At 38.3% G+C, this 25956-nt stretch overlaps 3 protein-coding genes and 2 pseudogenes across 3 annotated transcripts in view; 2 read left to right on the top strand and 3 right to left on the bottom strand.

The window, feature by feature from the left end:
* The first annotated feature begins 43 nt into the window (after nucleotides 1–43).
* On the top strand, nucleotides 44–1010 carry LOC141431406 (venom serine carboxypeptidase-like; annotated as a pseudogene).
* A 4672-nt stretch (nucleotides 1011–5682) lies between these two features.
* On the bottom strand, nucleotides 5683–7077 carry LOC141430751 (venom serine carboxypeptidase-like; annotated as a pseudogene).
* A 3865-nt stretch (nucleotides 7078–10942) lies between these two features.
* On the top strand, nucleotides 10943–12673 carry LOC141430890 (venom serine carboxypeptidase-like). Its single transcript, XM_074091753.1, is given in 2 exon segments — nucleotides 10943–11353; nucleotides 11356–12673. Coding segments are annotated over 2 exon segments (1401 nt in total). The 5' UTR covers nucleotides 10943–11139; the 3' UTR covers nucleotides 12543–12673.
* An 813-nt stretch (nucleotides 12674–13486) lies between these two features.
* LOC141430891 (ATP-dependent RNA helicase WM6) lies at nucleotides 13487–15110 on the bottom strand. The gene has a single exon (XM_074091754.1). The coding sequence runs from the start codon at nucleotides 14968–14970 to the stop codon at nucleotides 13693–13695; it is 1278 nt and encodes a 425-aa protein (XP_073947855.1). The 5' UTR covers nucleotides 14971–15110; the 3' UTR covers nucleotides 13487–13692.
* Nucleotides 15111–18077: 2967 nt separating this feature from the next.
* Nucleotides 18078–25956, bottom strand: part of LOC141430892 (nucleoredoxin-like) — a 68741-nt gene continuing 60862 nt past the window's right edge. Inside the window, exons 4-6 of the mRNA XM_074091755.1 lie at nucleotides 20506–20710; nucleotides 19122–19212; nucleotides 18078–18598 (exon numbers count right to left, since the gene is read on the bottom strand). Coding sequence (XP_073947856.1) covers nucleotides 18174–18598; nucleotides 19122–19212; nucleotides 20506–20710 — 721 coding nt within the window. The 3' untranslated portion in view covers nucleotides 18078–18173. The remainder of the gene's footprint in view (nucleotides 18599–19121; nucleotides 19213–20505; nucleotides 20711–25956) is intronic.

Below are 25956 nucleotides of genomic sequence, written 5' to 3' on the forward strand. Positions count from 1 at the left end.
TTATTTAAGGAAACGGACCATTTGAAAGTAATTAACAAAAAATATGTCAGCTCAGGAAGTACCACTGTGGGCTCAGAACCATCATCTCATCTACATCGACAACCCCGTAGGCACAGGTTTTAGCTTCACTAAGAATAGAAGGGGTTATTGCACAGACCAGACACAAATAGGAGAGCAGCTGTACTCCACCATGACGCAGTTCTTCAAATTATTCCCGGAGCTGCAGCAAAATAAGTTTTTGTGTCCGGTGAGTCCTATGCTGGGAAATACGTTCCAGCCTCGCTTACACGATTCACAAGAAGAACCCCACCGCAGAAAACTAAGATAAACCTTTCAAGGCATTGCTATTGGTGACGGGCTGGTGTGATCCTGAACACCATTTCGTTACAGCAGTTTTTTATACCAGTTGGTCTTGTGGATGGAATGCTAAAGAACAAATTGAAGAGTGATGAGGCAGATGCTGTAAGTATGTCAAAAACAAGGACTGGGACAATGCATTTGATGCCTGGTGTATGATGCGAATTATGTGCGATCGGGAGCATGGTGTATAATTTCATAAACCCAAAACGAGCCCCAAGAAATTTAGTTCTGTTTCTTAAAAGCGACACAGTTCGTAAAGCTATTCATGTGGGAAATAACGAATTAATTTAATTTTCTGACGATGTTATTATTATTTAACACAAGAATGATGAAATCGATTGCGCCATGGATCGTTGAGTTACTGGATCACTACTCCGTAGTGCCTACAAATGGGCAACTGGACGTCATAGTCGCGTATTCCGTTGACGGTGACTTCTTGCGGAACCTGAAGTTCAGCGGAGCTGATGAGTACGCGCGTGCGGAGCGGCATCCGTGGATGGTGGGGGACGAGGTCGCGGGCTACGTGAAGCAAGCCGGCCGGCTCACGGAGCTGCTTCGTGCGCAACGCCGGACACATGGTGCCCGCGGACCAGCCCGCCTGGGCCTGGGACATGATCACGAGGATCACACACGGCCAACCCTTTTACTAAGCATTCGACACTAACGTTGAAAGAGTTTTTAATGATTCACGTTTGTATTAAACTAGCTTTTGCCCGCGACTTCGTCCGCGTGTACTTATATCAGGGCATATGTTTTAACCCCCGTTATAATTGTGACATTAAATTTTATCTGTGTGCATAGCGAAGTACTGCCGTAAATACGATAGGTAACAGTTTAGTAAAGTACTTTGCTATAAACAACATTTTTATCCGTTTTGAAGCTAGTTTATGAAAAGTTTTATGCAAAGCACGAAAGTAAATTAATTATCTCGTGTGCTTTCGGCGAGAACTAAATCTTACTCTAGAACCCGAAGTAGGTATATATTCGAAATTGCACTGTACATATAATTTTTTAAAATTAGGTAAAAGATAAATAAGAACGGATAATCACACAAAAATTTACACTTATGTTAATATTATTGATTCTATTATGCCAACCCAATGAGTAATTTTAAGTTAGGTACCTACTGCATATTATTTGCAAATTTATTTCACACATCATTTTAAATAAGTATCAATTTAATTTGCACATTTTAATGCGTACATTTGTATGTAAAACCCCCTCGCCTATTGAAATCGCCAACACTATACCGGATTCATTTTAAATTGTGGCCAGCCATATTTTAGTCTAGAAATAAGGAAGTTTCATGGAAACTCCCCCCTAAAAGTCGAAATCTAATTCTTCTTTCTTTATCTTTGCCTACGCAGATCATTTTTATTTTAATCAGGACCCTGTAAGTATACCAATTTTCATAATGCTAAGTCCAGAAATGAGAAAATTTCAATACAAATTTTACCCCCCATTTTAGCCCTTTAGGGCTCATTTTATCCATTTCACATACACAGATAATATTTCATTGTAATCGAAACTTATATACCTATTTTAGAGGGGAATTTTATCCATTTCACTTAGGTACACAGACAATTTTTAATTGTAATCAAAAACTTATACACCTATTTTCATACTTCTTAGTCCAGAAATGAGGAAATTTCCAAACAAACTCTAACCCCCCCTTCCATTATACCCCTTTTAGGGGAATTAAATGTATTTACCTAGAGCATAATTTTAATTGTAATCGAGAAGTTATACACCTATTTTCATACTTCTTAGTCCAGAAATGAAAAAATCCATATTAACTTCACCCCCTCCTCCCATCTTACCCCCTAGGGGGGAATTGTATCCATTACACCTACACAGATAAGTTTTGATTGTAATCGAGAACTTATATATCTATTTTCATACTTCTTAGTCCAGAAATGAGAAAATTTCCATAAAAACTTTACCCCCCCATTTTACCCCTTTAGGGGGGAATTTAATCCATTTCACTTTACAAAGATAATTTTTAATTGTAATCGAGAACTTATACACCTATTTTATACTTCTCATCTAGAAATGAGAAAATTTCCATACAAACTTTACCCCCCCCATTTCCCCTTTAGGGGGATTTAATACATTTCACTTACACAGATAATTTTTATTTTTTAATCGAGAACTTATACACCTATTTTTCACTACTTCTAAGTCCAAGAAATGAGAAAAATCATATAAACTTCACCCCCCTATCACCCCCTTAGGGATGAATTTCTAAAAATCCTTTCTTAGTGCTCACTTACGTCATAAAAAGAACCCCCATACCAAATTTCAAGTTTCTAGGCCAGCGGGGTTGGGCTGTGCGTTGATCTATAAGTCAGTCAGCTTCTTCTTTTATATATATAAGATTTATTGTTGCGGGATGTACTTAGACCGAGATATACCAGCAGACTTGCACTTGTGATACTACGATACTACGTGTGTGCGTTACCTTCAAGGAAATTCCAAGATTACCATCCTTCTTCGGTCTCAAATTCAAATTCAAATTCAAAATTCAAATGATTTAATTCAGTAAATAGGCCGCAATGGGCACTTTTACACGTCATTTTTTAAACTACCAGCGCTTTCGGAAAGACCATCATTGCCAAGAAGAATGCGAAATGCGAATGGTCTACCCGTAGTACCCTTGATCATAATCATAATACACTTACATGCATGCAACTGCATCGAAATATCGGGAGCTCGTTACGGTCTAGTTATTTCTCGTTACAAATAGATTTAATACCAATATTGATGTCAAACATTTCATTTAAGTTTGCTATTTTGATTGCCCAATTGCAAAATAATAAATTGATTTACTTGTATAGAATTAATTTTCTTTTACTCAGCTGTCATTGCCTCGTCGATTTCGTTCGATTTTAAACGTTTCATTTTGGTGCGTTAATATTCGTTTGTTGTGGTTATTCGATTATCGAAAATACTAATAATAATAATAATAATAAATTTATTTATTTCGGGCAACTTGGCCCATACAATAAATACCTTACAGACTAACATACATATTTATAATCAATATTTAAAACTAATTTGGTGACAAACGGCGTGACCCCGTTGAGTCACCGTCCCCGACGTCGCATTCATCTGCGGCATGGTGCCCCGGTACCGCCGGAAACACGAAAGTGCACGTAGTGGCGCGATTGCAGCTGGAACACCCTCAGCGTGTATCCGCTCTTCCGGCGGACGTATTCCACCACATCTGTAGACGCGACACATACAGTGCCGTATTCGGCGTGATCGCCCTCAGCCCGGAGCCTGAATCCGGTTCAGCAGAGCCACACAGACTCTTACAAGGTTTCTTGCGAGCCTTGCTTTTTCTTCTGCACCAATATGAACCCCTCCTCGTCCACTTTAGTGCTCAAGGGCCTGTTCGGCGTCGAAGTAACCTCGGTCAGTAGCCTTAGGCGGTGCAGGAGGCTGGCGGGGCGGGGGGCTCGGCCGGCCGCGTCAGCATACCCGCGCCCAGCTGGCTGCTTGTTGGCGGAGTGCTGCGGCCCGCGCGGGGGGCGCGCGGGGGCGGGGCGGCGGGCGGAACACGAGGCTCAGGCCTCTCACGTTGCACCGGCGGTCGTTTCGACTCGAAACTTGATGCCGCTGAATCGGCATCTGCTTCCAGTCGATTGTTTACATTAGAATTCGACGCATCAACAGGTGACCGAGTTACCGGGGCACTATTGCGTAAACTGGTGATTTCTTTACGCAACTCGGTGATAGTATCCTGCGATACATCGAATTTTCTTGAAAGTTCGGCCAGATTTGCCTTAAGGGTCACGATGTCCTTTAGCAAAGTGGTGACGTCGACGTGGTCGAATGTGACAGGGGGCAGCTTCCGCAGCTCCTTTGCCACAAAAGAGGGCACTTCGTCCGGATCGGTCGCCTTGAACATCGTGATGATGTCCTGGAGACTCTTTATTCCTCCATCCCTTCTAAATAATCTAAACTAAACTACTAACTAAATGAGACATGGATGCACAGAAAAACCAGGAAAAGAAACCAGCGCTAGGAATTGAACACAGGTCCTCAGCATTCCATGCTGCGTGCTATAACACACCGTCTAGACTCAAATTCTCTATGCACACATATCTCAGGTTGCTTTTTAGGGTTCTGGAGCCAAAATGGCAAAAACGGAACCCTTATAGTTTCGCCATGTCTGTCTGTCTGTCTGTCTGTCTGTCGTCCGCGGCTTTGCTCAGGACTATCAATGCTAGAAAGCTGTAATTTTGCACGAATATGTATGTAAACTATGCCGACAAAATGGTAACTACAATAAAAATTAAAAAAAATTTTTTTTAGTGTACCTCCCATAAACGTAAAGTGGGGGTGATTTTTTTTTCTCATCCAACCTTGTAGTGTGGGGTATGGTTGGATAGGTCTTTTAAAATCTTTAGGGGGTTGCTCAAACGATTTTTCGATTCAGTGATTTTTTTGCAAAATATTCAACTTTAAAGTGAAAACTTTCATCAAAATCGGCGTCCCCCACCCCTCTAAAATCTAAACCGGTGGGTGGAAAAAATTTGAAAAAATTCAGAATGGTAGTAAGTATATCAAACTTTCAAGGAAAACTATAACGGCTAAGTTTGCTTGAGAATTATTAGTAGTTTAAGAGTAAATAGCAGCCTAAGGTATAAAATATACCTAAACTTGGAAGATTCCGTATAAAATACGAAATCCTTAGAAAAATATTACTTATTTTTTTCGTAATGGCTACGGAACCCTGTTTTGGGCGTGTCCGAGACGCTCTTGGCCGGTTTTTCCTACTACGCTACTTATAAGCAGCAGCACTAGCGACATCTATGTTTAGTTCTTATCGAGAGCGTCAACACTTTCGGAACAACCGAATGAATTTCATGAATTCATGAAATTTCATGACTTGATTGCTTAGTAGCGACATCTCTTGTCTGGGTGAGCGGTTGTTCCGAATGAGTGTTGACGTCTCTCGATGAGAGCTTAAACATAGATGTCGCTAGTGCTGCTGCTTAAGTAGCGTAGTAGGTTGCTTCAATCAGTAAATTAATTAAGTAAGTACGTATGACTGGTTATAAAAGTATATAGGAGTTAAAATTTAATTCAAACTTCATTTCATATATCTAAAAATCAATTCCTATTTAGAAAGAATTCATTTTAAGAATGACAAACACTGAAGCGTGCCGAAGGAACTGACAGTAAATGAAAGTTTATTTTAAAATTTTGTAAGATTTCTGTCATATTCATGTATTAGTTTTATTACAATCAATTCACAAAAGCTAAATGTTTGATAGCAAAAATTAAGTTATTTCAACGCTGCAACTGCGGGCTGGCAGGAATTCTGATCACACTTTTTTAATCAAAAAAGGGTTGGCCGTGTGTGATCCTCGTGATCATGTCCCAGGCCCAGGCGGGCTGGTCCGCGGGCACCATGTGTCCGGCGTTGCGCACCAGCAGCTCCGTGAGCCGGCCGGCTTGCTTCACGTAGCCCGCGACCTCATCCCCCACCATCCAGGCGTGCCGCTCCGCACGCGCGTATTCGTCAGCTCCGCTGAACTTCAGGTTCCGTAAGAAGTTGACCGTCAATGGATACGCGACTATGATGTCCAGTTGCCCATTGTAGATCACTACCGAATAGTGATCCAGTAACTCTGCAATCCATGGCGCGATAGAATGTAGAACATCATCACTCAAAGCGACGTCTGCTTCAAAAGAAAATTCATGGAACGGCTGTTCTCCTACGTGAATTGCTTTTCGAAAAGCACTTTGCTGAATCAAACTCCCAAAGTCTGCGTCTTGACGAGTTTTTAAATACATGTAGTTATAGACATCAATATTAATAGGAAAATCTTTCGTTATTTTATCTAATTCAATGCTTGCTTTCATCCACTGTTGATTTTTTAGGAATGTTGCCGCTAAATCTTCGTGTAATTTCTTCTTTTCTTGGCATTCCAGTCAATGAGACCGATTTGTACAAATACTCGCTCTGAACGAGCTGATGTTCAGGTCGCACCAGCCGTCACCAATAGCAATGCCCTGAAGGTTTATCTTAGTTTCTGCGGTGGGGTTCTTTTATGATCGTGTAAGCGAGGGCTGGAACGTATTTCCCGGCATAAGACTCACCGGACACAAAAAACTTATTTTGCTGCAGTTCCGGGAACAGCCTAAAAGAACTGCGTCAAGGTGGAGTACAGCTGCTCTCCTACTTGAGTCTCATCTGTGCAGTATCCATTGTTATTCTTAGTGAAGCTGAAGCCCGCACCCACGGGGTTGTCGATGTAGATAAGGTGGTGGTTCCTTTCCTAGCCCAGTGATACTCCCTCAGTCGAAAAGTGTGTTGACTACTGATATTGGCCCGTTTTCCGTGAATAAACCATAAAGAGATGAAGCTCCCGGGCCGCCATTCATCCAAACGAGTACAGGTGACGTGCCGTTGTCCTGCGCTTGGCTCGGGAAGTACCAGAGGAACTGGTTGGAGTCGTAGGTCTTGTTGACGGTGAAGTAGCCGGCGTAGCTTTCGACGGGGAGACTCTTGCCGAGTGTCACCCGCGCCTGCCGCCGGCCCTCAGCGATGTCGCCGCGCTCGATGAAGGGCGTCAGGAACAGAGGCTCGCCTGCGTCTCCTCCGTCGCGCTCGCCCAAGTTTATCTTTGGGTAAGGATGAAAGAATCCTCGAGCCGAAGCTAATACTTGAGACAGAAAACATACCCAAAGAATTCTCGTCATGGTGACTAGATATATACGATTGGATAAGGATAGACTAGTTACTAGCATTGCTAAAACGAAGTTATATAGTCCACATTTTGTAATTAAATTAAGTGCTTACATATTTTCATTATCAAGTAGGGCAAGTACATAATAAATAAATTTATATATTTCTCCACCACAAGTACGTATAGTCTGTCAAAAAAGAGAAGAAATTAAAAGTGGCAACACTGTAGTGTCCTCCCTTTTTGGTTTGACAGGGTTTGAAAGGGATGACACTACTGTGAGCGACGTAACAACCATTTTTTTATTTATTTAAATTTTGTTGAAGATCGTCATCCACCATTAACCTCTCATATTTCGTTTTCTAGAATTTTTTTTACCGTACAACGGCCAAAACTACTAGACACTGGCAAAATTGTCCTCCGATGGCAGAGCCATATTTTTTAAAGAAACAACAACAACAACAACAAATTTTGTTAATTGTAGCTGTCAACGTCAAAGCGAGGGACCCGCGGGGGCGGGTTGAGTCCAGGGCACGGTATGCCTTTTGCTACCGTCGATCGTCAGTGTCGATAACAGCTTTTGCCTACACCGCACGTCCTCTCAGCTTAGCAAAATCTTTTGTACCCTCTTTTGATATTTTAATAAAAAATATCCCAAAAACTCGCCCATTTTTCGGGGTAAAAGCCCTGCCCTCCACAACTACAGTGTTGCCACTTTTTAATTTCTTCTCTTTTTTGACAGACTATTATACAGGTATAACTACTAGGTAATGAAATACTAATATTAAAAAAGCTTCCATAAATCTATTATGTATTTGCGAAGATGATAAAAGGTACAGAAAAGGGAATAATAATCATCCCAATTCGAATCTGACTACATAACGGGCCCGTTAAATCTGACTACAAAATGGGCATCTTAAATCTGACTACATAACGGCCCCTTAAACCCTCTCATGAGCGGGTTCGGTGACTACGTGGAAATATCTAGAAATGGGAAAATTGATCTCAATTCAAAGATAGTTTCGATATTTGTATAATAAATGTAATTTAACAAGGTTTGTGTTTGGTGATTGTACAGTCACTTGCATTCATATTTGCCACAACGGAGCGCGCAAAAATATCTGACACGTCCTACCGGCTCTAGAAATAGTGTCGTATCAGATGTGATTGCGTAGAAGTGAAATTAAAGATTTTGTTCACATATTTTTTTTTATACTGGTCACGAGTAAGTTTCACGTTGTTTATACATATAAGGTCTTTGGTTATACAGGTATGTGATGCCATCTAGCGTGGAATAGCGGAAAAAATAGTGTTATACCTTCCGCTGCCTAACTTTGAATAAAAGTTCGTTGCCACGACTAGTACCACAAAAACTATCTATAAAGGTATAATTCCAATAATTGAATAGGCACTATACCGTTAAGCGATTTGAACACAATCAAATCAAATGAAAGTACCTAGTAATATTTTTTTTTATCTAAGCGTCGTCGGTGTCGGGGGACCGCGCTAAGGTTAATAGGAAACTAAATTAAGTACAATGTTGTATTTTTTTAAATATTAACCTTAGCGGTCCCCCGACACCGACTACGCTTAGATAAAAAAATTACTAGGTACCTACTTATACTAAATTAACTTAGGGCTAACTTTGCGGGAAATCAGCATAGTCCCCGCGGATAGGGATAAACGAATTCTTCGCAGAGTTCTTTAGTGTTCTGGATATCCTGGCTGCAGCATCAGGCCGAGAATTCCATAATCTTGCATAGTTATATAGCATACATAGGTGTTTCAAATTTTAGGTTCCAAATATGTTTGAAAGTAAAGTACCTAAATACCCATTATGCGTCTAAGATTCCTACCGCAGCGAACAAAAGAGCTGATGATATACATAAAACATGTCTAAGGTCCATCGCTAGAAAACCAGCTTTCAAATAAAAAAAACCGCATTCAAATCGGTCCACCCGTTTAAGAGCTACGGTGCCACAGACAGACACACAAACACACAGACACACATAGCGGTCAAAGTTAAAACTTATAACACCCTTCTTTTTTCGTCGGGGGTTAAAAATTAGTAACCGCGATAATCTAAAATATTGTGTACTAGCTGTTGCCCGCAGCTTCGCCCCCGTTGTAATTTTTCTAAGTTTTCTTCCATAAAAACCTTCTACTGACAGTAACGAACACAACAAAATAAGAATAAGCGAAATCGGTCCAGCCGTTCCCGAGTTTTGCACTTAGCATTAGCAACACATTTTACGATTCATTTTTATATATAAACTCACTCAAACTCACAAAAATTTATTGACAAGATAAACACACGACATCACAACAAAAACACAGTAAAAACATAAATAGCCCTTGGAGTGGCAAGCGTCCGGGTCCCGGCACACCCTTGTTGGCAGGCGACCGGGCTCCGGCACGCTGTCAAAAACCCTTGAGTGGCAAGCGACCGGCTCCCGGTCGTTGGCGGGTGACGTATTTCACTAACAAATATAAACTGGTAGACCTATATCTCGCTTGCTTATTCTTGCAGAATGCGTTCATAAATAGACAAGGATGGCATTTATTAACGGCCGCGACCACACTACGGAAGAAATTTCGTTCTTATCGTTTACTCAAGTTTCACTGTGTGGCCGCTGCCGTGCGCTGGTATTTTTGGAAACCTCGTATTATACTATTATTTGATATTGAAAGACTATAAAAGGGCTTTGTTTCGTAAATAAATTAATATTTTACGAAATAAATCAGTGTTTCCTACAGGTAATTGTTTTATTTTGTAATTATAGTTATTTAATACATGACTGAGAAAAATTTGGTTATCAGATATTTGATAATGAATAATAAAGTTCACAGAAATTGAAGGTCATTCATTGTTATTTAATTAGATATGCCATTTTGTGCTAAACTATCACTGTAAGGCTTATCTATAAAATTAAAGTAGTTCTTTTTTGGTGATATTTTTAATAAAATTCGCGAATTCGCGAAATTAATTCGTAGGTGTCACTGCAGTCAAGAAAGATTTTTTTCAAAATGGCCGCGCCGCTTGACAGTAAATTTTAAATATGGCGCTGCCACTCCACAGGATAGGAGAAGAGAGGAAAATAAGAGATATTGTGCTGTAGTGTGATGCCAAAGGACTCAGCTCAGCATGTGCCGTAGCCCTGTAACCAGAGCTGCAGCGCTGGTTTTCAGCTAAACCCCGGTGAGTGTGCACCCACGTAACTGAACGCGTAATTATTGCGAGAAAAGAAAAAAAAAACTTTATATTATATTATATATATAAATCATGACAAATATAAGAATTATAAAATACGTATAAACATATATATGCGTGGAAATTTGTACAAGAGGATTTAAAAATAAAATAAAAGAGTAGCAATAAATTCAATAACGACAATAATAATATGAAACAATAATAAGTAAAATAAAATTAGGGACGCCTCAAGTAAGTCGTAAAATGTGTTGCTAGATAATGCTAAGTGCAAAACTCGGGATCGGGAACGGCTATATAAAATAAATTTAATTTTTTATAAAAAAATAAAATTTAATAAAAAATTTTTAGTTATAATGATAAAATTAGTATAAATATTATTTAAATAAAAATTAATAATATAAATTTATTTGTATAATTAATTATAAGGAATTCGGCAAAAATTTATATTCACTTGTTTATCAAAAACATGTCTTTTTGTTTAATAATTTAAGGTCTAATCTGCCCACTGATAAAATTATTAAAGGGCTGCAGTATTTTGACTGTACAAAGGTAGCATAATCATATATATTTTTCGCTATATGTCAGGCAGGGTCACAGACAGTCAGACATTTGACATTGGAAACGAGCTCCATCCATAATGAAATGTCATGGAAATGTCACCGTGGACTCGGTGGACTTGCAAATTAGTGTTTTATTTAGCTGCCTGGATACTTAACCGTATTTACATAATATATTTTAAAATAACAATTAATTATAATTACCTACTGACTATTGATAACCTATGGAGGAAATATGTGGTCAACTTTAATCGCGTCGCGTGCGTGATTTATTTCAGTTATTGACGGCGTTCAGCCGCTAACAGTCACAATGGCGAAACTACTGTGGGTTTTTGTACTTCAAGTAATTGTTTCTGCTCAATGTTTCTTCCATCGCTATCCGGAGCTCACACTGCCCCCGCGAGGAGGAGGCGATGCCGGCGAGCCTCTTTTTCTAACGCCCTATATCGAGAGTGGAAATATCACTGAAGGCAGGCGACTGGCGCGCGTGCCTTTTACAGAAAGTTTACGAATCAAGAGCTATGCCGCTACTTCACCGTCAACAAAACTTACGATTCCAACCAGTTCTTCTGGTACTTTCCGAGCATGTCGCCTAACAAGGAACTGGCGCCGGTTATTGTGTGGCTCCAGGGCGGGCCAGGCGCGTCCTCGCTGTACGGTTTGTTTACCGAAAACGGCCCAATAAGAGTACGGAAAAATACTTTCGAACGCAGAAAATACAACTGGGCTTTGAACCACCATCTCATCTATATTGATAACCCAGTTGGCACTGGCTTCAGTTTCACCAAAGACCCTAAAGGTTACTGCACAGACGAGACTCAAGTAGGTGAGCAGCTATATTCCACATTGACTCAGTTCTTCAAGCTCTTCCCTGAGCTGCAACAGAGTAAATTCTTCGTCACTGGTGAGTCTTACGGAGGAAAATATGTTCCGGCTCTTGCATATACAATCCACAAGAAAAATCCCACAGCAGAAACTAAAATTAATCTCAAAGGTATAGCAATTGGTAATGGTTTGAGCGACCCAGAACATCAACTTGTTTATAGCAAATATTTGTACCAAATTGGGCTTATTGACTGGAATGCACAGAAGACATTTGAGGATTACGAAGCCAAAGCTGTGAATTACATCAAGAACAAGCAATGGGATGATGCATTCAATACATTTGATACTCTTTTGAATGGGGATTTGACTGATGGCAAAAGCTATTTTTACAATGTAACAGGTTTTGAATTTTACTTCAATTATCTGCATACAAAAGATTACAATGACGGAGAGGACTTTGGCCCCATGCTGCAGAAGAGCGCTGTTCGACAAGCAATCCATGTAGGAGACTTGCCATTCAATGATGGAAAAGAAGTGGAAAAGCATTTGAAACAAGATGTTATGCAGTCAGTCGCTCCATGGGTTTCAGAATTACTGGACAACTATTACTGCGTTATTTACAATGGGCAGCTAGATATAATAGTAGCTTACCCTTTAACCATCAATTACTTGAAGAATCTCAACTTCTCTGGGGCCGAGGAGTACAAGACTGCCAAGCGTTATCAATGGAAAGTTGATGGGGAGATAGCGGGGTACGTCAAACAGGCTGGGAAGTTGGTTGAAATCATGGTCAGAAATGCAGGGCACATGGTCCCAGGGGACCAGCCAAAGTGGGCCCTGGATCTGATCACTAGGTTCACTCATGAAAAGACGTTTTATAAGGATTAACTTTACAATGGATTGTAAAGCTAGAAGCATAAGAATAAAGCTCTAAAATAAGGAATGTTTGTTAGCACATAACATTGAGTCATGTTACAATGGTTTATACTTTGTTACAGCAATAAATACTTCAGTAATAATGATGTTGTTTTAATTTATTACCAATTTATAAGTATTTACTAAAACAGGTAGTTTTAATTACTTGACATGTGTAAGTCTTATTTTTATAAAAGATAAAATTAGTTAGCTATAATATATACCTTTTGTTCAGTAAGTGTAGTGTAAGAAGCAATAAAACTAAAAATATGGACTTGTTGCCAATTAGGTATATTTCATTAATTTTATTTAGTGAGGCCTTTATGATCTGTTTCTGAAGTGATAACGATTCTATAAATAATGACAATGTGAATTAAGTATTCACAGTATTTTTTTGGAAGTTTATGTTGAACCTACCTATATCAATGAGTGTGGTAGAATCCGATAAGTCAATGTTTATTTTGTAATAATTTCGAAATATTAAACTTTGTTTTGTTTTCAACAGTCAATTATTTTGACTTATCAGGTTTGGCCACGTATCCCTTGATATGAGTTTATGCATTTTGGAAAGTTCACCCAGTTTCTTGAATGCTACAGTAAACGCTCATATGTGATTGAGCTACTGTGTGAATGTCAGCAAAACGCTTACATGCGTTTAAGGTCCTAGGTATTAAGGCCATTTAGGGTGGTTTTACAGTGACGCTTACGCCAGCGCGGTCGGTAAGCGTAGCGGGACACGAGCTTTGAGTCTCTTGGATTGCTACATAGTTCAGCGTTCGGCCCGCTTGATTGTTTATTTAGTTTTAGCATCACTGTCCTATCAAGGTGGTTTGCCAGTAGATTTACTTCAATCTAGACCTTATTTGATCAAAGAATTCTTGTGTTATGGATTTAGGATACAAAATAATAGTCAGAGATCACAAATATCAAATGTCACTTTAATCAACTTTTATCTTATATTAGGAGTAAAGTTAGGAGCTATCAGACCTCAAGGTCCCTACACTCAGGTAGACAGAATTCTTACAATTCGTCAAACAACTTATTCTAAAATTAATCACCTTAGTGAAAATACCCAATTACTTTTTAATTACAAAAATTTATTAGAAGGAATGCTATGGTAAATCTATCGGCCTTCAATGTAAGTGGACAGCTCAATCTCTTCTGGCAGCTCGGTGATGTTGACATCAAAACGGTCTTGGACTTCATTCAGGATTTTGGCGTCTCCTTCATCAGACACCATGGTGATGGCCAGACCTTTGGTACCGAAACGTCCAGCACGGGCGACACGGTGAAGGTATGTGTCGGAATCCTCAGGCATGTCGTAGTTAAAGACAATATTGACTCGCTCAATGTCCATGCCTCTTCCAAATAGATTGGTTGCGACTAGAATCCTCTTCTGGAAGTCCTTGAATTGCTGGTAGCGGGACAGACGCTCATCTTGGGTCATGTTGCGATGTATGCCAATCGCCGGGAAGTTCTGGTCTGTGAGCAGTTGAGCGAGGGCTATGCACCTCTGCACAGATTTCACAAATATGACTACTTGATTGAATTCCAAGACATCTAGAAGTTCAAACAGCTTCTTGTTCTTCTCGTTTTCCTTTAGTTTCACGTAATGCTGCTGCAGTCCATGCAGGGTCAGCTTGGCTTCATCATCTACATATACTTCCATAGGATCCTGCATGAACTTCTTGCACACTGGTCGGATTTCCTTGCTCAAAGTAGCGGAGAACATCATAACTTGTTTACCATGGGGGGTATTCCTAAATATTTCCTGGACATCTCTTCTCATGTCGAGTGACTCCAACATTTTGTCGCACTCATCCAAAATGAAGTGTTTCAGATGCTTCAGGTTTAGCTTTTTGCTATTAACTAGAGCCAGTATTCTGCCCGGAGTGCCAACTACGATGTGCGGGCAGGCGGTCTTGAGGACTTCTTCGTCCTTTTGGATCGGCATGCCACCAAAGAACACCGACACTCGTACTCCAGCCATATACTTCGAGAATCGCTCGTACTCTTTGCTGATTTGGAATGCCAGCTCTCTGGTATGACACATAACGAGTACGTAGACATGGTTTTCAGAAGGTTCGATCTGTTGCAGCGTTGCTAGAACAAACACAGCTGTCTTACCCATACCCGACTTCGCTTGGCACAAGATATCCATCCCGAGGACGGCTTGCGGTATACACTCATGTTGCACTTCCGAGGGATGTTCGAAACCACAGTCGACGATAGCACGCAATATTTCAGGTTTTAGCAGGAAATCCCTGAAGCCAGAACTGTGGATTGATACATAGGATCCCTTAACCTCTTTCTTTGGCGCCGCTTCTGTCGCTCCGTCGGCAGTCTGCTGTTCTGCCTGCTCTTCGTCTTCGTAGTCCAAAAGATCGTCGTTGTCAGCCATGATTAGTGGTTTAGTTATATAAAGATAACTGTGCTATGCAAAATACAATGCTATAAGCACGTGAATTTTATTTTCGTATACACAATTAACTGATTTCACAATAATGGCGTCGGCGGCGTCTTGAGAAGAGTGTTGCCACGAAAGAAAACCACGATTTCCACTATTTCTACCATTTTAGGTGACCATAGAGTTAAAACTTGCCATGGATGTGCAAGCGTAGTCAACTAGGTGCTATCAATTTAGATTTAGAAACAATATTTTTTTTAAACATTTTTATTTATTGTTTTTTTTTATATTTCTTTGTCTCAAATAAATTGCTGTTTGAAAACAATCACTGTCAGCAATCACCCAAGAACAAAAAAGTCATGACAGTGGGCGATACTCTTTCCCGACCCGGATAACACCGACATGAAAATATCGGCCCTGTTTTTCGTGTAAATGCCACAAAGAGGAAGGAGATAGTCTAAGACAGACATGCCCATAGAAACTGACAGGAGCTTGTATGAGCGTGTCGTGCGTGTACACGAAAAACAAGATCGGTATTATCCGAGAGCTTGGAATGGGCAACCTGAACTACGAAATTCGAAGCTCGTATCATGTATACCATCCCTCTCACTCTCGTATTAAATAAATTTAGGGTCAGCGGGACGGTACGATAATAATAGTAAAGTACCTACTCTGTGGGTAAGATACGAACTTCGATTTTACTAATTTCGTACGTGTATTGTGGTAGTAGCCCTTCTGGTAACTACCATATATAATTGTCTAACCTTTTTCTAGGGTTGCTATTATTAAACTTTTGGCCTTGTTGTAGGGTAAAAAATAATTGTAAAATCAATCGATGGTGTAATGAAATGACTTTATTTCCATAAAAACAAATTGATCACAGGTTTACAAAAATACAAAAATTATAATTAGCTATGCACTATAACTACAACATCAATGCAACTATTCATTCTACAAACCTACTGCAAATATTTTTAGTTTATAACGTTTCTCGCTGACTTGCTAAAAAATACTGAATTAAAATTTGAGTTATTATAACTTTTCTAGCGAATTTTAATTAGATACAGCAAAGAAAAAAGATTGTCTTACATACTCTTTTTATTAATATTTACAGGTTTTTCGTTTTTTTTTTTAATTTTAAACAGGTACAGTAAAAATGTTATATCAAATTTATCATGTCCTAGGTTACCCACGACTGTGTAGAATGCGTTTATCACTATCTCGCTGAAACTAAGTATGTTATTTTTTCCGGTACAAAAATTATCCTGTCTTTTCTTGGGTCTCAAACTATCTCCATACCAAATTTCATTCAAATTGGTTCCGCGGTTCAAATGTGAAGTAGTAAAAGACAGACAGACAGATTTGCTTTCGCATTTATAATATTAAGTAAATAGTAATGAAGAATTTGAAAGCAGCGAGTTTTTTTTAATTTAGTAAGATTATTTCTGTTTTTAGGTACGAGTGTACACTCAAAAAATCAAATAACTTTTTAAATCTAATATTATTTTCCATATGAAATATTGCTTAGTTGAAATGAATGTAAGATAATTGATTGTTCAGGTTCACTTTGCGGAGGACCTGATCAATAAACTACTTTATCTTGTTTCTCCGCTAAAAACGCCGTAGCGCGAGAAGCAAGGTAAAGTAGTTTAGTTCAGAATTTAAGATTTAAGCGTCTACTAGCGCCCTCTCGAGATTAAAGTAAGAATTGTACAACATGTTAGTTAATTTTTTGGCCACTAGAATCGCATACTAGCATTTGTCGCACGTCTTTTCATTCAAGTTTATGAGATAGAAATAGTCTTGTCCAATTTAGTTATCTGCAGAGATAGAATAGAAAACCCCTTTTGAAGGGCGATTTGGCAAAATCCGTTTCTACGAATGAATGATTCGGCGGCTGATTGTATTTGTATGGCTAAGGCGGGGGTTTATTGGATTAGCTATTGTATTGCTCTTGGTTTCAATCAGTATTCACAGCGATGTATTAAGTATTCTTATTTCGTTGAACCGGGCTTTCAATGTACCTATTACAGAAGAGAAGTATTAAATAGATACGTATTTGAGAAACATTATTTTATTATCGTCTTAGAGACACATACAATTGGAAATTCTATGTCGTCTTGACTTCTCGCTTATAATTAATGTAATAGAGAATAAAATGGTCAGTTTTAAAAGAGTTTAATTTTATTATTTAAAAACAGATACCTATAGTACGAAGAATAGATAAGTGTGATTTTGTATTAGGTAGTAATATAATAAAAAAGTAACTGGTCGACCGAGTTTTGCTAAGTATAGCAAGATCAGAAATTAAATAAATTTTATATACTTAGCTAGATCGATTTTTACCCTCAAAAAATCTTTCCATCAAACATAACTTTTTCCAGATATCAAAACATACATTTATAAATATTGCTCAGTTATAAGAATATCAAGACAAAATGCTTGCCCATCGCTTGGTAGGTAGTGCTTTGTGCTTTTAGGCACTTTTTGTATTTTATCTATTACTTATCCTCTGCTTTATGGTCTAAGATCCGAACTTGAAAAGATCTGCACCGGTCTGATAAAAGAATGAAATGTATTTTATAATAAATTTAGTATTATTAGAAAATCTATTAGAAATGGAATTGCTAAAAAAATCCTGGACAGGTTATTTTTAATTAGGTATTTTAAAAAAAAAGATTTTTAATATTTTTTTATTGCGTCATCGAGATAATAAGAAAATGTATAAAAACTATAGAATATGTAGACGTTGGGTTTGCTATTGTTTACCTGGACGAACTACTGGGTTGCCACTGCCAGTTATAAACTAAAACAGTTATGCCGATGTCACTTACTTTCACTTGATTAGATAATATAACCAATTGTATGTCAATGTGAGCGCTGTTTTATTGTGAACACGTTGATATAGGGTTGTATGCATTTAATTAAAAATCATTAAAAGTTATTGTGGGTGTCGAGTTCGAATTACACCTCTCGACGAGGTGACTGAGGATATAGCTTAAGGTATACCGCAGGCGACAGGCTGGCAACCTGTCACTATTGTACCGTTTTTGTCAAACTAAAAACCTAAAATTGCTAAAAGTGGCTCCGACGCGGTAAGGTTTAAAACTCTGGCAATTCGCTATTATCTACGACTAAAAATGCATTAAAACCACATTTCCACATTCTCACCAGACGAAAAACAATCCCTCTTCAACCTAACACTTTTCGCTTTGCGGTTTCAACGGTTTGAAATCCGCATTGCCACTCAAGTACGCGTCAACGAAATTTTGCACTGAATCCGTGGTGATCTCATCCCCATATTTCATGGTGACCATCCTCTGTTTAGGGAAATCTATAGCTGTTAACAATGGTACAGCATCATCTAAGCCAATATGTTCCCTTAGCATATCAGCACTATCTGTTCCATCGATGCCAATGTAAAACATGACATGTTTAAAAGGCTTCTTTTTTATTTTGGAATTGGATCTCGAAGTGGGGTAGTCGAAGTCCATGGTTTCGTCATCTGATGAATTCTGGTATGGACAGAAGCCGGGAAATTGTATGCTGCATTCTTCGTAGTAGGATTCCGCGGATGGTGTGAGCACTGATTCAGCGAACTCGATTTCAGAGTCTTCGTCATCTGTTGAATGAAGCTTTATGTAGGTAGGTATATCATATTATGTCATATATAAAGACTACGAGTATGGGTACTGTGGGTAATATGTATAATGGGAATGTTTAGTCCGATTCTTTAACCACTGGGGTAAGTGGTCGTCAAAAGAAACAAACAAAGTTAACGATGCTTCAATATAAGCAATAAAGCTAGCGCAATGTCGAAACAATGACGCATCCTGAAGGGCTAATACGAAATTCGAAAAGCGAAGTTCGAGTAAGAAAGTCGAAGCGATCACGCGATTGTCAGTTAGGACACCTATTCGAGTTCAATATCAATATTTCCGAGCGATAATATGAGCGATAGCGATGATCGCACATTCGCGTTCTATTAGGACGATGCCTCATGCGTCACATCTCTTTCGATCAGTATATAACAACATGTATTTAATTAAGTAAGTTTGTTTATTTTGAGCTTTAATGCCGTCGGTCCTTAAATAAGTATTTAACTGAATTTAGTAATTTAACTCGTTTTCAACTTGAAGTTATACCGATAAATAACACGAGAGCGGGGTGTCGGGCCATCTTCAGCAGCGCTTGCTCGGTGAGCACGGCGACTGGTCTCTGCGCCCACGGGAAGTTCTGTGGAAGAGAAATCTGGATCATATTACATCTAGAATAACAAGGATAACAGGTGTCACGGTATCCAATAAGTGGCAAAGTGGCTGGCACACGCATTCAACTAACAAGTAAGTAACTCCTTTCCAAACTCTCCATTCCGCGGCGTCTTCCACCTAGTTTATATAATATATATATACAAATAGGCCAAAGCATTTGATCAAAGAGTTTGAGTGTTTCAGTTTCACTGGTTGCTGTTTTTTTTTTCGAAACTCGAAACTCGAAGTTCGTGTCGTGCGGTCTCTCTGACACTTATACTATTTAATACGAGAGCAAGAGGGACGGTACGACACGAACTTCGAGTTTCGAGTTTCGTAGTAGCCCTGCAGCGCCGTTCGCACGGGCGGCATTATGCTGATTTGGGACCATTTCGTGACCGTGATAACTAATTTTAAAGTTTAATTGTGTACTTATTTGTGTAATAAATAATAATAAAAATAATAATAATAAATATCATGGGACACTTGACACCAATTGACCTAGTCCCAAACTAAGCAAAGCTTGTACTATGGATACTAGGCAACGGATAAACATACTTATATAGATAAATACATACTTAAATACATATTAAACATCCAAGACCCGAGAACAAACATTCGTGTTATTCACACAAATATCTGCCCCGGCCGGGATTCGAACCCAGGACCTCAAGCTTCGTAGTCAGGTGCCCTAACCACTTAGCCATCCGGTCGTCCAAAAAAAAAAAAGTAAAAAAAAGTAAAGTATGTATGTATGTATGTATGTATGTAAACTCTCTCTGTATGTATATATTTATTGTACAAAAGAAAATAAACAAAACACAACTGACAAACTTTGAGATACTTGTACAAAGGCGGACTTATCCCTTTAAGGGATCTCTACCAGTCAACCTTTGAGTAGATGAGAGGAGCAATCAGTTAGGGTCCGACAAAGAGTGAGTTTAAGAGTAAAAAAAAAAAAAATTGTGGAAGCTACTATACAGTCTTTTCGAGTAAATGTTTTTTCTTTCTTTCTTTCAAAAATCACGACTGATGGTGATGGTAAGCGAAAATGCGGACTAAGATTGAGCACGCTTATCCAATAACTGCCCATTCACCCTAGTTTTGTAGACGGCCAAATTGTAGCGATCAGGGAACACAGACGCAGGCAGGGTATTCCACTCCTTTGCTGTCCGGATAATAAAGACGAGCGAAAACGTTTTGTGCGACTTTTAGGGACAGTGATGAGCTAATCGCTGGTATTTCCTACAGATTTCGGTTTAAGAAAGAATCCTCTCACCAGCCCCAATGGGTCCGCAGCTAGATGCTGCCGTCCGTTAGCCGTCAGCACTTTGCCAGCCGCATCCGTGATGACCAGGGCGGGGATCCCGGCGACTCCGAGCGCAGCCGGCAGCGCGGCCCGGGCCTCCGCCGCCTCCCAGGGCACCGCTAGTGCCCCCACTGAAGCCACTGACTGCACTGTACGTGTGAAGGATTGCTCGCTCCTGTTTTAAATTAGAATTACATAGTTTACATAATGTAGCATGGTATGTTTGTTAGGGATAACCTTTTTTCATACTTTATGTAGAAATTTGTCTATGGCTGATTTCAAATGAAGAGTTTGTTTTTCTTACTTATGTCAATGTCTTTTGCAAATATACATGTCGGTTACTTTTAAAATATAATCTTTTTCATTTAATCACTGGGTAAAGACTATTACAGCCTTTACATTGGTTATGGGCATTTGCTAAAAGTGATTAATATATTTAAAATAATATAATCAGTTATATTTTGTGAAATAATAGTGACGACATTATTTTCGGATAAAATATTATTTTATCAAAATGACGGAAAAAGATATTCCGACTAGTTCGATGAACAATATTGTTGTAAGTACTGGTTCGAATATGGTCATTGAGAAGCTGGAAGGAGTTTCAAATTATGGCACATGGAAATTTCAGATGAAATTATTGCTTATTGACCATGGACTATGGGATTTCGCAAACGGGTTAGTGAATGCATCTACAGATTCAATTAAAGATCAGAAAGCATATGCAAAGATTTGTTTAAATATAAAACCAATTTGCTATCCACATGTCAAAAATGCAAAAACAGCTGAAGATGCCTGGAAACAATTGAAGGCTGCTTATGAGAATGCAGGCATAAGTCGTAGACTTTCTTTGAAAAGAAAATTAGCACAAATTAAGTATACTGAATACGATTGTATGGATCACTATTTGGGAAATATTATTTCCGTTACGCAAGAACTAGCTGACATTGGCTGTGTCGTCGATGACGAGGAATTAGCCGAATTGATGCTGATTGGTTTGCCAGCTGAGTTTGATCCATTGATTATGGCGATGGAAGCCACAAGTGCTAAATTGACGTCAGAATTCGTCAAATGCCAATTAATTCAAAGTGAATTTAAAAAGGAGATAGGCAAATCAAATTTGGAACCTTCTGACAAGATTCTTATTGCGAAGAATAAATTTATTCCAATATGTCACAACTGTCATGAAAAAGGACACATTAAACCAAAATGCTCTAAGTTGAAGAAGAATTTTAAGAAGATTTCAAATAATGATTCAACCCTTGATGCTTCATCTTCAAAGAAGGGAAGTACAAAATCATCTTTATTCTCTACAGAGACTGCCTTAGTTAGTAGTGTTTGTAATAGGGATAACTGGATTTTAGATTCAGGATGCTCTAGTCATATGACTAATAGGAAGGACTGGATGATTAATTACTCTCCTAGTATTAAATCCGAAATAACTACTGCCAATAATGATATAATATATAGTGAAGGCGTAGGTAATGTCAATATGGTATTCGACAATGATGTTGAAAAAGTGATTACTGATGCCCTGTATGTACCAAAAGTAGCAGCTAATCTTTTGTCTGTTAGCAAAGTCGCAGCAAAAGGCTATGTTTTAATATTTGATATTAATAAATGTAATGTTTACAGGAAGGATAATGTTTGCGTGACTGGTTCCTGTGATCTGACAGCTACTAATGTGAATGGTATTTACAAAATTGATCAGAAAGGGAAATGTTATTCTGCATTTAACCAAGAGCCTAGAATTAGCACTGAAGGTAAAGCTTTGATGTCTAAAACTGATTCGTTAGAGCTTTGGCATCGGCGACTTGGACATTTAAGTTTGAAAGGTATGTTAATCCTTCGTGATTCATTGGCACGCGGTATTGAATTTTCAAATGGAGATTTGACTCCATGTTCTCCTTGCATTGAAGGAAAACAAAAGAGCAAATCATTTCCTCGTGGTCAGGCACATAGAAGCGTGACTAAATTAGATTTAATCCACACGGATATATGTGGACCTATGTCGGTGGATAGTTGGAGTGGTTGTCGATACTTCATTACTTTTACTGATGATTTTACGCGAAAATCTTTTATTTATTTTTTGGTTCGTAAAGATCAAACAACAGTTTTGAATACGTTTATTGAATTCAAAACATTAGTTGAAAATCAAACCGATCTGAAGATTAAGCGTGTTAGGAGTGACAATGGTACGGAATATTGCAATAAAAGTTTTCAGAATTATTTTAAGCAATGCGGTATAGTTCATGAAACTACTGTGCCATACACACCACAGCAAAATGGTGTTTCTGAACGCCTTAACAGAACTTTAATGGAAAAAGCTAGAGCCATGTTACAAGATGCTGACTTGGAGAAGAAATATTGGGCAGAAGCGGTAAATACTGCTTGTTATTTAAAAAATCGTAGTCCAACTGCTGCTTTGACTAAAGCTACTCCTGAAGAATTGTGGACTGGATCCAAAGTGAACCTCAGTCATCTTCGAGTCTTTGGTAGTACAGCATATGCTCTCACTCCACAACCTCAGCGTAATAAGCTTGATCCCAAATCAAAACCCTACATTATGTTAGGATACTGTAATCATACCAAAGGATATAGACTTGGAGATCCAGCTGATGGCACAAAAATGATTAAAGCACGTTCTGTTGAATTCCTTGAAAATGTTAAAGGAATCAAATTTAAAAATGGAAAATCTTATGATTATTTCAAAGATTTACCGAATAATATTGAAGTTTCAATATATAATTTAAATACTTCTGATGAAAATGTTAATGAACCTGACAATGATGAGTATGCTACACCTGATGCTTTATCTACCAATTCTGATATAATCTCCAATGTTGAAGATTTTAATGTTCAAGAAATGACATCTGATGAACAGGGAGAAGGTGAATCGTTGAACAATATTCAGCAAGAATCTCATATCATAGAGCAAAATGCATCTGATACAGAAATTATTGAGCATTCTAGACCTGTTCGTGACCGGAACCCTCCTATAAGGTTTAAGGATTATGAAATGAATTATTTCACTGAACTAGCCTTAACGGGACGAGATGAACCTAGAACATATAACCAAGCTATAAAATGTGAAAAAGCTGATGATTGGTTGAAAGCTATGCAAGAGGAATATAATTCACTCATGTTACATCGTGTCTGGGAACTTGTTGATCGACCAAAAGATGGAAACATAATTAAATGCAAATGGGTTTTCAAAGAAAAAGTAGATCCAAGTGGTAACTTCGAAAAATTTAAAGCTCGTTTAGTTGCTAAAGGTTTCACTCAACAATATGGAGTTGATTATGAAGAAACTTTTGCACCTGTTGTAAGACACTGTACTTTACGTTTACTTTTTGCAATTGGAATCGAAAATGACATGGATATCGAACATGTTGACGTGAACACGGCATTCCTTAATGGAGACCTCCATGAACGTATTTACATGGAACAACCTACTGGATTTGTAATTGAGGGGCAGAACAAAGTCTGTTTACTGAAAAAGAGTTTATATGGACTCAAACAAGCCAGTAGAGCTTGGAACGAAAAAGTTCATAATGTTTTGATAAGCGATGGATATACGCAGTTAAAGACTGAAAAATGTGTCTATTTCAAAGACCAAGTGATAATAGCGTTATACGTTGATGATTTTTTCGTGTTCAGTTCCAATGAATGTCAAAAGAAAATGCTTTATAAATTGCTCAGTTCCAATTTTATAATAAAACTCCTGGACCAGTCAAACAAGCGTTGGGTATGAAAGTTGAAAGGGACAGAGAGCAAGGAACTTTAAAATTGACACAGGCTCAATATGTGAAAAATCTTTTAATTAAATTTGGCATGGAAGATTGTCACAAGATAGCGACTCCCATGGAGATCAATTTTAATCTGCCGAAAGCAGAGACAATCGACCAAAGGTTTCCATACCAGGAGCTTATTGGAAGCTTAATGTATCTCGCTGTATGCACACGTCCAGATATAGCTTTTGCGTGCAGTAAGCTTAGTCAATATAACACATGTTATAATGAATCGCATTGGCTCGCCGCTAAACGCGTATTACGATATTTATCTGGGACAACTGGCTACGGACTCAATTTTAAGAGGGGTAGTAATAAAGTTGAAATTTCATCCGACGCAGATTGGGCGGGGGATACACTCGATAGAAAATCTTATTCAGGTTTCGTGAGTAGGTTTGGTAATTGCGTTGTAAATTGGCATAGCCACAAACAACAAAATGTCGCTTGCTCTAGTACAGAAGCTGAATACTATGCTCTTGGAAATGCTGTTAAAGAGGCAAAATTCATTAGAAACTTTTTATTAGAGTTACATTGTAGGAATGAGTCACATGATCTTGTTACTATTTATAATGATAATCATAGCACACTCAAGATGGTGGAGAACGAATGTTTTCGTAGAACAAAACATATAGATGTTCATCATCATTTTATACAGGAATGTGTTGAACGCAAAGTAATCTGTTTAGCTTACAAGCCCTCAGCTGAATTAGAGGCAGATCTTTTTACAAAAGCCTTACCTAAGGTAAAACATGATTTCTTTGTAAAGTGCTTAGATTTAGTTTAAACTTCTTTTGTATTTTGTACTCTCGCACAGAGTTTATACTTCATTTCTGTTTTAAATTTGTAAAACATATGATTGCCTCGAGTAAGGGGCAGTGTTAGGGATAACCTTTTTTCATACTTTATGTAGAAATTTGTCTATGGCTGATTTCAAATGAAGAGTTTGTTTTTCTTACTTATGTCAATGTCTTTTGCAAATATACATGTCGGTTACTTTTAAATATAATCTTTTTCATTTAATCACTGGGTAAAGACTATTACAGCCTTTAAAATGTTAAAGTCTTTAGGATTCCGTACTTCAAACGTAATAAAACATTCATAATGCCGTGAAAAGTAAGTTTGTAAGTTCACAAAACAAAAACAAAAACATTGTAAAATACATTATGATTGGTTTTTGGAGTCTTTTTGTATTTTTTATTTCAACTTCAAATTTGTTACTTTTACGGGTATCCCGTGAAACCATATCGAAAATACAATACAAACTGAGACATGGATGCACAGAAAAACGAGAAAAAGAGAGCAGCGCTGGGAATCGAACCCAGGTCCTCAGCAATCAGTGCTGAGTGCTGTAACCCGCTGGACAGAAGTATAGACACAATTTTTTCCTATGCATACATGTGGGAATGAGGGTGGATTAATGTTAGAATGATTTGATGTAAACGAGCGACCGAATGACTGAAGACTAATGTGGAGTGAATGAGACGAGCGAATGAGTAAAAGAGTGTGAGTTACGATCGGGTGAGCCTACGTGCTAGTTGTGTTTTCTGTTTTCATTTGTTTTTTTTTACGTATTCCATTTAATTTTTTTAATAAACTTTTTTACTTTATTGTTTTAAAGTTTGTTTCCTTC

Source organism: Choristoneura fumiferana, chromosome 9 (assembly GCF_025370935.1).
Source record: "Choristoneura fumiferana chromosome 9, NRCan_CFum_1, whole genome shotgun sequence".
Taxonomy (NCBI): domain Eukaryota; kingdom Metazoa; phylum Arthropoda; class Insecta; order Lepidoptera; family Tortricidae; genus Choristoneura; species Choristoneura fumiferana.

Excerpts from the sequence above, each read along its gene's own strand:
- LOC141430891 (XM_074091754.1), bottom strand. The coding sequence starts at position 14,970 with ATGGCTGACAACGACGATCTTTTGGACTACGAAGACGAAGAGCAGGCA.